An 11,218-nucleotide genomic window follows, 5' to 3' on the forward strand; every position below is an offset into this window, starting at 1 on the left:
GCCCAACAGCCTCGGTTAGGGAATGCAGGCTATGACGAATCTCCCGCAGCAGTTGGTCATGCCTCCCGATCGTGGCTCCCTGACTCATCAGGGCAGAGCGCAGTTGATTAATCTCCTCCCTTGGTTGGCTGGTTTCTGCTGGGTCCATGTTGATGACTCAGTCTTGCTGTTACGGGTGCGGTAGTGGACCCAAATGCAGACAGACAGCCAGAGACTTGAGATGGTGTAAAATGCAAAAGATGCTTTACTAGAAGGCTCTTCAAATACAGGACGTACAGAGAATTCTTCAAACAAAAGGTCAAAGTAACAATTCAAAGAAACAAAAGCAAGGTATACCAAACGCAGGTGAGGAGACGGTGCAGAGACATAGCAGCAGTGTCCTGAGGCATCCTAACCCGCCCTCTGGCGGCCAGCAGAGTAAAGTGTAGCTGGGACCCTGACAACTCGATTGAGGGATTTTTTTGAGGAGGTAACAAAGAGGGTTGATGAGGGTAATGCCAGTGATGTTGTGTACATGGACTTCCAAAAGGCATTCGACAGCACGGGCTCTATGGGATGATGGCGTCTTTCTGTGCTGTAACCATTCTATGATTCCATGTTTTATATTTTCCTTTTTCTGTCACTTTCTCGTCTTTTATTCATAGATTTAGATCAATCCTGGAAGAGAAACTCCGTTCTCCCTGTTCTGTCATCCGTATTTTTGGACTCTACAGGAATCATGGGATATGGTGATGTGGAGGGGGTGGGGTGACATTTAGATTTCATGTCGAAGATTAGCCATGATCTTATTGATTGGCAGAGAAAGCTCGAAGGGTCGTGTGGCCATCTATGCTCCTAATTCTTATGGTATTTGTTTATGGGCGGGTGAGATATTGCGCATTTGCTCATTATCCTGCTATTATTTCACTAAAACACTGCATTACTGTTCTTGTCATTTACTCCCAACCCCCCGCCCTAGCTACTGTTGGTGTTCCTGGTAAGTCTCTGTATCCAGCTATTAATTCTGTAGATCATGTTTAACTGTATTTCTCTCTTTGTCATTCGCCATCCCATCCCCGCTGCGGTCAGCTATTGATTCTAAAGGTGATATCGTGTTACCAAGATTCTAATCTTTTATATTCAATTCAAGCAAATTTATTGCACGTGACTTTTTATTTAACGATATTCAGTCTAGTATCTACACTGAACATTTGTGACAGATCAGAAGAATGTTGTCTTGGTTTAGGAGATACTTCACCGAATGGCGAATGTTCATCGACCTGTAACGTTAACTCTCTTCCTCTCTCCACAGATGATACCTGACCCGCTGAATATTACCAGCATTCTCTGTTCTCATTTCAGATTTCCAGTATCCACAGTATTTTGCTTTTGTTTTCACCTAATGCTGGTTATGGTGACTTACAGAATCACAGGAACAAATCCTGGCAGTTCATGAACACATCTTTAAATGCCTGAAATATCCGCTAATCATTCAGTTCCAGCCAGTTTCCCACCATCTGCAGTTCTGCATTAGTGGCGCTGCGGCTGATGGTTAAAGGAGGAATACAATGATAATTTACATTCTCACAAAATGGTCATTCAGACAGATTCATTATATTTATTTCCAATCTTGGTTCTGACTTTACAATTGTATTCCATACCCGTCTGTCACAGTTCAGTGGATCTCTCAGTGAGAAACAGAGTGATTCTCTATTGCCTCCTGCTGTACTTCAGGATAAACAATCCCAGCTGATTGTAACTGAAGTACTGAGGATAAAAATACTTTGATATCTTTTTGACTAATATTCTCTGCACAAGTTGGAAACCAACAGTTGAAAAAGTACAAGGATAAAACTCTTCCATTTGTGTTCAGATAATTTACAAAAGCTTTTGGCGGCACTTTGCCTGTGGGATCAGTCATCTAATTCTGATGCTGATAAATGCTTTTAGTGGGACATTACCTGGTGATGGATAGCTATTTACTTTAATTCAGCGTCCATTATTTGCAATGTTACTTGGCCAATATTCATTTCAATGAGATACAATTGATTTATTTCAACAAAAATGCAGAAAACTAAATTTTCAAAACACTTCTGAAAGCCCAGTTATCTTTATAAGTTATTATTTTAGCATTGTCCTATTGCACCCGTACATTTCACATACAATTGCCTGTAGTTATTGCCAACGTTGCAGTTTCTGTATTTTGCTGTTGCATTCATTTTCAATTCTAGATATAATGGATATTCTAACCAGGAGCAGGAGTACAAGCGGGATTTCCCCCCTCCCTAACACAGGGGCACAGAAGTTAATATCCCCGGTCCAAATGCTGACTGATCCCGGGCACGAAGGAATCCTGAGAGGTTCTGTTCCGTTGTGTCTCTGATACCTCGGACGGTGCTTTTTTCTGCTTACTAAATATAGATCGATCATTTAATCACTCATTGATCATACATCGTTTACATTAATGATATATTTATTCCCATTTCATTTATTGATTCCACAATGTATTCCGATTATTCTTACAATGAACCCTGTACTCAGCTCCACATGTAAAAGAATTAGAATATATCATTGAATTTCGCCAATGAATTGCATATTTGACCCCGAATTCCATCAAATTGCAATTTTTCCCCCAGCCTGATGTATAATTTCCCTTTTATTTTCCTTCCTCACAGTGAACTTAGTTACCATTGTGATCCTGTCCCGCGGAAAGTGCGGTCTCCCCAAATGTGTCACTCGCTACCTGGTGGCCATGGCAACATCGGATCTACTGCTCGTTATCCTCGACCTGATATTGAGGCACATTCCGATTATTTATTGGAGACAGTTTGATTTTGTGCGGTTCATCCCCGTGTGTAATATCCATGCCGTCCTGCTTTATGCAGCCACAGACTGTTCTGTCTGGTTCACCGTCACTTTCACCTTTGATCGATTAGTGGCCATTTGTTGCCAGAAGCTGAAAACTAAATATTGCACCAAGAAAACGGCAGCTGTGGTTCTAGGAACAGTGACTGTGCTGAGCGGTTTAAAGAACATTTTATGGTATTTTATGTTCACAGATCAATATTACCTTGCGAATATCCCCTGGTTTTGTGTTGTAACATCTGATGTTATGGATTCACGGGTCTGGGGAACAATCGAGTTCCTTCATTATATTCTCACCCCGTGTGTTCCATTTGTTCTGATTCTGCTATTCAATGCTCTCACCGTCAGACACATTGTAGTGTCCAGCAGAGCCCGCAGGAGACTCCGGGGTCCCAGCAGTGGGGACAATTCAAGAGACCCAGAGATGGAGAGCCGCAGGAAATCCATAATTTTACTATTTGTTATCTCGGGCAATTTCATCCTTTTATGGGCAATGTTTATGGTGTATTTTTTATGGTACCGGATGAGGTATTTGGGGTATGGCACAGTATATATACCATATTATGTAAGGGAAGTGGGATTAGGTCTGCAGCTGCTGAGTTGCTGCACAAACACTGGCATCTATGCCATGACCCGGACTAAGTTCAGAGAGCAGTTGAAGAATGTGGGGAAATACCCCTTCACTCTGATTGTAAAATTCATTAAAATATGAGAAGAAATGGTGACTTTGCAGCCTGAGAGCTCCCTGGGTCAGATATTGTGGTGAGCCACTCGCCCCCGGAACGCCACGGGGCCGGTAATTGGGGATATTCACATGTTCACTCAAAATCTGCCTACACTGTGCTCCCTGGGGTTGATTTTGTGTTGAGCCACGATCACGCAGGCCACCGTCCCATGGGGCCGGTGATCGGAGACATTCACACACTCACTCACACACTGTCTACACGGAGCTCCATGGGCCTGATAGTGTGTTGAGCCGCTCTCCCCTGGGCCACGGGACCAGCGGTCGAGGATATTCACACACTCACTCACACACTTTCCACATTGGGCTCACTGGGAATGATATTGTAGTGAGCCGCTCTCACCCAGGCTGCCCTCCCTTGGGGCCGGTGATCGGGGACTTTGAAACATAGAAGATAGGAGCAGGAGTAGGCCTGTCGGCCCACCGAGTCTGCTCCACCATTCAATGCGATCAAGGCTGATCATCCAAATTCAGTACCCTGTCCCTGCTTTCTCCCCTTACCCTTTGATCCCTTTAGGCTTAAGAAATATATCCAACACCTTCTTGAATATATTTAATGAAATGGCCTCCACCGCCTTCTGTGGTAGAGGTTCACCACTCTCTGGGTGAAGAAATTCCTCCTCATTTCTGTCCTAAATGGCCTACCCTTTATCCTTAGACTGTGTCCCCTGGTTCTGGACTCCCCGACTATCGGGAACATCCTTCCTGCATCTAGTCTGTCCACTCCTGGTAGAATTTTATAAGTTTCAATGAGATCACCTCTCCTTCTTCTAAACTCCAGCGAGTACAAGTCCAATCGACCCAATCTCTCCTCATACGTCATTCCTGCCATCCCAGGTATCAACCTGGTGAATCTTCACTGAAATACTTCCATGGCAAGAACAACCTTCCTCAGATAAGTCGACCAAGACTGCACACAATACTCAAGATGTGGTCTCACCAAGGCCCTGTACAAGTGCAGCAAGACATCCTTGTTCCTGTACTCAAAACCTCTCGTTCCGAAGGCCAACATACCATTGGCCTTCTTAACTTCCTGTTGCACCTGCATGCTTACCTTCAGCGACTGGTGCACAAGGACACCCAGGTCTCGTTGCACTTCCACTTCTCCCAATCTATTGCCATTTAGATAATAATCTGCCTTCTTGTTTTTGCCACCAAAGTGTACAAGGTATTGGTGAGACCACACCTGGAATACTTCATACAGTTGTCGTGTCCATACTTAAGAAAATACATACATTCGCTCGAGGCAGTACAAAGAAGGTTCACTCGGTTAATCCCGGGGATGAGGGGTTTGACATATGAGGAGAGGTTGAGTAGATTGAGACTCTACTCATTGGAGTTCAGAAGAATGAGAGGAGATCTTATTGAAACATATAAGATTGTTAAGGGGCTTGATCGGGTGGATGCGGTGAGGATGTTCCCATTGATGGGTGAAACTAGAACTAGGGGGCATAATCTTAGAATAAGGGGCTGCTCATTCAAAACTGAGATGAGGAGAAACTTCTTCAGTCAGAGGGTGGTAGGTCTGTGTAATTTGCTGCCCCAGAGAGCTGTGAAAGCTACATCATTAAATAAATTTTAAACAGAAATAGACAGTTTCCTTGAAGTAAAGGGAATTATGGGTTACGGGGAGCAGGCAGGAAATTGGACATGAATCTAGGTTCGGATCGGTCATGGCCCTGTGGGTGGCGGAGCGGGCCCAGGGGCCGTGTAGCCTGGTCCTGCTCCTACTTCTTGTGTTCTAATTCTTGTTAGATTACAGGAGGTGGTTTTTTCACAGGGATTAGTGGAGACCTCGGGAACAGGCTGCTAGCTAGGAGTCCTTCAAGTGTAAATTGGGCCTGTTCCTGGCTGGGGTGGAGATCACCTATTACAGAAGGTAAGTACTGCAGGAAATGCAGGGAAAGAGCAATCTCCTGGACGAATTTCAATAGCCTAGATGGGTCGGAGAGGAATTTCCCAGATTTTTTCTCCCAAATTGGCCATTGGGTTTTTTACCTGGTTTTTCGCCTCTCCCGGGAGATCAAATGGGTTCGGGTGGGATGGAGAGTGAAAGTAGATTAGAGGTTAGGATCAGACTGATAGAACGGATTATTTTACCCTCAGTCTGGTTCAGTAATCACTGAGTTGAATGCAACTGGAGAGTTCAAACGATTTATTATCCGCGGACTTTAAGGCAACAGTGAACCCAGTCCTTCACACCGTACAATATCCACTTCCGCGGATTGAAGATATTTTCTTCTCGCTATCTGGAGGGAAACGGTTCACTAAGATTGATCTGGCCCAGGCGTATCTGCAAATGGAGGTAGAAGAAGCATAAATAAAATACCTCACAATCAACACCCATAAAGGTCTCTACCCATACAACCGGCTGGTATTCGGGGTAGCATCAGCTCCGGCTTTTGGCAAAGGGCAATGGAGCAAGTCCTGCAAGGGATCCCAGGGACCCAGTGTTATTTGGACGACATCCTGGTCACGGGCGAAAATGACAGTGATCACCTCGCCAACCTGAAGCAGGTGCTCACTAGATTGAAGGAATATGGGCTCCGAAATAACCGCCCCAAATGCGAGTTTTTTAAAAACAGATCTCGTATTGTGGCCACGTTATCGATAAAGAGGGGTTACATAAGTCCCCAGAAAAGATTGAGGCAGTAGTCAAGGCTCCAGCATGGAAAACATGTCACAACTGAGGTCGTTCCTCGGGCTGGTAAACTACTACCATAAGTTCTTGCCAAATTTGTCTACAATACTACACCCACTGAACACCCTACTGCAAACTGGAGTGCCATGGAAGTGGAGTGACGAATGTAAATGAGCTTTCCAGAAGAGCAAAACACTAATCACATCGAAAGAGGTATTGGCCCATTTCAACCCAGCACTACCAATTCGGTTGGCGTGTGATGCGTCACCCTATGGCATTGGAGCGGTGCTGTTGCACAAATTCTCAGACGGCTCAGTGAGGCCAATAGCCTTTGCGTCACGATCACTAAACTCAGCTGAGCGTAACTATGCCCAGATTGACAGGGAGGCCCTCAGCCTAGTGTGGGGAGTGAAATAGTTCAATCACTATCTGCACGGGCAGAAATTCACCTTGCTGACTGACCACCAGCCTCTTGTCTCCATTTTTAATCCGAAGAAGGGCGTTGCGGTGATGACTGTGCAACGACTACAAAAATGGTCACTCTTTCTAGGGGCGCACCAGTATGAGATTGAATATAAGGGCACGAAACAGCATGGAAATGCTAATGGGCTATCAAGCCTGCCACTGCCTACTGCGGAGGAAGCACCAGCAGTGGATCCTGTCAAAATATTTCATTGGACTACAGTTGAATACCTACCGGTAACTAATGCTCGTATAGAAAAGGAGACCCGAAATGATCCGACACTGTCTCGGGTATATGGTTTGATGGTGAAGGGATGGCCAGCACATGGCGACTCACTGTTGCCAGCATTCTCGACAAGAAGAGAACAGCTGTCAGTGTGCCGGGGGACCTTGATGTGTGGATCCCGAGTGGTAATTCCACCCAAGTTAAGGGATAGAGTGCTCAATGAGCTTCATGAGGGTCATCTGGGAGGGGTAAAAATGAAAAGCCTTGCTAGGGCTTACGTGTGGTGGCCGGGAATCGACCAGCATATCGAGGACCTGACAAAGAGCTGCTCAGGATGCCAGAAGGTCGAAAATGTACCACCACATGCCCCTCTACACCCATGGGAGTGGCCCTCATCTCCATGGCAACGGGTGCATCTTGATTTTGCTGGTCCATTCGTGGACTCATTGTTTTTAATAGACGTGGATGCGCACTCCAAATGGCCTGAGGTGATCAAAATGTCCTCCACCACCACCGAGAAAACTATTGCAGTCCTACGGACCATATTTGCTAGGAACGGTTTGCCAGAGCAGATTGCTATCATAACAGACCACAGTTTGTGTCTGAAGAGTTTCGAAGATTTATGAAAAGGAATGGGGAAAGGCATTAGACATCCGCCCCGTATCATCCAGCCACAAATGGATTGCCTGAGAGGTTCGTACAAACCTTTAAGAAGGCAATAAAGGCCATGTACAATGACAACATTCTGCTGCAGCATAAGGTGGACAATTTCCTCTTCACCTACTGGAATGCGACACATGCAGTCACCAAACAGGCCCCGGCCATGATGTTCTTTAAACGAAGGTTAAGATCTCGCCTGGATTTGCTCAGACCAAACGTACAAAGAGATGTTGAGAGTAAGCAATTCCAGCACATTCATGAGAAGCCAATAAGGAGCTTCAATGTAGGGCAACCAGTCTTGACCCGCGACTAACGAACAGAAAAATGGCAGCCAGGAACGATATGCACACGGCAGGCCCACTAATGTACACAGTGGACGTTGGGGAGAACATCGTGAGATGCCATGCTGACCAGATCCAAGAGTCACAGGAACAAGTCAACCCCATGCCTCGCCCATACGTACCTGGTGAGGAACCCGACGTACAGGTCGCATCTACCCCAGAAACAGTAGCATGGGAAGCTGATGACCCAACTGACGACAGGGTGCCAGAATCGCCTCCGCACCAAGGGCAAGACACTCGGGAAAGGCGGTATCCAGAAAGGATCAGGAAGCCTCCCCAAAGACTGAATATATAAATGGACTATTTTCAGCAAACGTTGTATGATAAAAGTGTTAATTGTAATTAGTTTGATATTAATTGTTAAATGAGTGTTATGGTACTGTTAATCTAAAAGGCGAGGAATTGTAATGTATGTACGTTTAAGGGGGGAACTATTTTTTACAGCTCATGTATACTGTAGTTCTGGCAGTGACCACACCTGTATATAGCACGGCGTAATAATCTGTACAATTCAGTTCCAGAGTGAGCCACATTGAGTAAACACCTGTTGAACCGTTCTCCTGCAGTCTTGTGTCTTACTACTGATGGACACAACATGGTCCACCTCAGTGGCTGAATCTAGTCAAAGGTTTTAGGCATGAGCCAGCATTAATCCACCTCAGAGGCTGAATCTAGTCAAGGTGTTAGGCCTGAGCCAGCATTGATCCACTTCAGAGGCTCTATCTAGTCAAGGTGTTAGGCCTGAGCCAGCATTGATCCACCTCAGAGGCTGAATCTAGTCAAGGTGTTAGGCCTGAGCCAGCATTGATCCACATCAGAGGCTGAATCTAGTCAAGGTGTTCAGCCTGAGCCAGCATTGATCCACTTCAGAGGCTGTATCTAAACAAGGTGTTGTGCCTGAGCCAGCATTGATCCACATTAGAGGCTGAATCTGGTCAAGGTGTTGGGCCTGAGCCAGCATTGATCCACATCAGAGGCTGAATCTAGTCAAGGTGTTGTGCATGAGCCAGCATTGATCCACCTCAGAGGCTGAATCTTGTCAAGGTGTTAGGCCTGAGCCAGCATTGATCCACCTCAGAGGCTGAATCTAGTCAAGGTGTTGTGCATGAGCCAGCATTGATCCACCTCAGAGGCTGAATCTAGTCAAGGTGTTAGGCCTGAGCCAGCATTGATCCACCTCAGAGGCTGAATCTAGTCAAGGAGTTAGGACTGAGCCAGCATTGATCCACCTTAGAGGCTGAATCTAGTCAAGGTTTGAGGCCTGATCCAGCATTGATCCACCTCAGAATTTGAATCTAGTCAAGGTGTTAGGCCTGAGCCAGCATTGATCCTCCTCAGAGGCTGAATCTAATCAACGTGTTTGGCCTGAGACAGCACTGATCCACCTCCGAGGCTTATTCTAGTCAAGGTGTTAGGCCTGAGCCAGCATTGGTCCACCTCAGAGGCTGAATCTAATCAAGGTGTTAGGCCTGTGGCATCATTGATCCACCTCAGATGCTGAATCTAGTTAAGGTGTTGGGCCTGAACCAGCATTGATCCACCTCAGAGGCTGAATCTAGTCAAGCTGTTAGGCCTGAACCAGCATTGATCCACATCAGAGGCTGAATCTAGTCAAGGTGTTGGGCCTGAGCCAGATTTGATCCACCTCAGAGGCTGAACATATTCAAGGTGTTGGGCCCGAGCCAGCATTGATCCACCTCAGAGGCTGAATCTACTCAAGAGTTAGACCTGAGAAAGCATTGAACCATCTCAGAAGCTGATACTAGTCAAGGTGTTGGGCCTGAGCCAGCATTGATCCACCTCAGTGGCTGAACTCAGTCAAGCTGTTAGGCCTGACCCAGCATTGAAACACCTCAGAGGCTGAATCTAGTTAAGGTGTTTGGTCTGAGCCAGCATAGATCCACCTCAGATGCTGAATCTAGGCAATGTGTTAGGCCTGATCCTGCATTGATCCACATTCAAGGATGAATCTAGTAAAGGTGTTATGTCTGAGCCAGCATTGATCCACCTCAGAGCCTGAATCTCGTCAAGGAGTTGGGCCTGATCCAACATTGATACTCCTCAGAGGCTGAATATTTTCAAGGTGTTGCGCCTGACCCAGCATTGATCCACTTCCGAGGCTGAATCTAGTCAAGCTGTTAGGCCTGAGCTAGCATTGATCCACCTCAGAGGCTGAATCTAGTCAAGGTGTTAGGCCTGAGCAAGCATTGATATAGCTCAGAACCTGAACATAGTCAAGGTCTTGGGCCTGAGCCAGCATTGATCCAACTCAGAGGCTGATTCTAGTCAAGGTGTTAGGCCTGATCCAGCATTTATCCACCTCAGAGTTTGAATCCAGTCAAGGAGTTAGGCCTGAGCCAGCATTGATCCACCTCAGAGTCTGCATCTAATCAAGGTGTTAGGCCTGAGCGAGCATTGAAAAACCTCAGTGGTTGAATCTAGCCAAGGTGTTCGGCCTGAGCCAGCATTGATCCAACTGAGAGGCTGAATCTAGTCAAGGTATTAGGCCTGAGACAGCATTGATCTTCCTCAGAGGCTGAATCTAGTCAAAGTGTTGGGCCTGAGCCAGCATTGATCCACGTGAGAGGCTGAATCAAGTCAAGGTATTAGGCCTGAGCCAGCATTGATCCACCTCAGAGGCTGAATCTAGTCAAGGTGTTAGGCCTGAGCCAGCATTGATCCACCTCAGAGGCTGAATTTAGTCAAGGTGTTAGGCCTGAGCCAGCATTGATCCACCTCAGAGGCTGAATCTAGTCAAGGTGTTGGGTCTGAGCCAGCATTGATCCACCTCAGAGGCTGAATCTAGTCAAGGTGTTAGGCCTGAGCCAGCATTGATCAACCTCAGAGGCAGAATCTCGTCAAGGTGTTAGGCCTGAGCCAGCATTTATCAACGTCAGAGGCTGAATCTAGTCAAGGTATTAGGCCTGAGCCACCATTGATCCACCTCAGAGATGAATCTAGTCAAGGTGTTAGACCAGATCCAGCATTGGTCCACCTCAGAGGCTGAATCTAGTCAAGTTGTTAGGCCTCAGCCTGCATTGATCCACATTCGAGGCCTAAAAATGGATAAATCCCCAGGCCCGGTTGAAATGTATCCCAGGCTGCTGTGTGAGGCAAAGGAAGAGATTGCGGGGGCTCTAACACATATATTCAGTACCTCTCTGGCCATAGGGGATGTGCCAGAGGACTGGAGAACCACTAATGTAGTACCATTATTCAAGAAGGGAAGTAGGGAAAAACCGGGGAACTACAGGCCAGTGAGCCTAACATCAGTGGTAGGAAAATTATTGGAAAAAATTCTG

The 11,218-nt window shown here is 46.3% G+C and overlaps 1 protein-coding gene across 1 annotated transcript; it reads left to right on the forward strand.

Moving 5' to 3' along the window:
* Window positions 1–2,731: 2,731 nt before the first annotated feature.
* On the forward strand, window positions 2,732–3,556 carry LOC147085681 (uncharacterized). The gene has a single exon (XM_085979155.1). The coding sequence runs from the start codon at window positions 2,732–2,734 to the stop codon at window positions 3,554–3,556; it is 825 nt and encodes a 274-aa protein (XP_085835281.1).
* The last annotated feature ends 7,662 nt before the right edge of the window (window positions 3,557–11,218 follow it).

This window comes from Somniosus microcephalus, unplaced genomic scaffold, assembly GCF_052327205.1.
Source record: "Somniosus microcephalus isolate GS21.2 unplaced genomic scaffold, FLI_Smic_1.0 unresolved_chr8, whole genome shotgun sequence".
In the NCBI taxonomy this organism is placed as follows: Eukaryota; Metazoa; Chordata; class Chondrichthyes; order Squaliformes; family Somniosidae; genus Somniosus; species Somniosus microcephalus.

Coding starts and splice junctions, on each gene's coding strand:
- LOC147085681 (XM_085979155.1), top strand. CDS start 2,732: ATGGCAACATCGGATCTACTGCTCGTTATCCTCGACCTGATATTGAGG.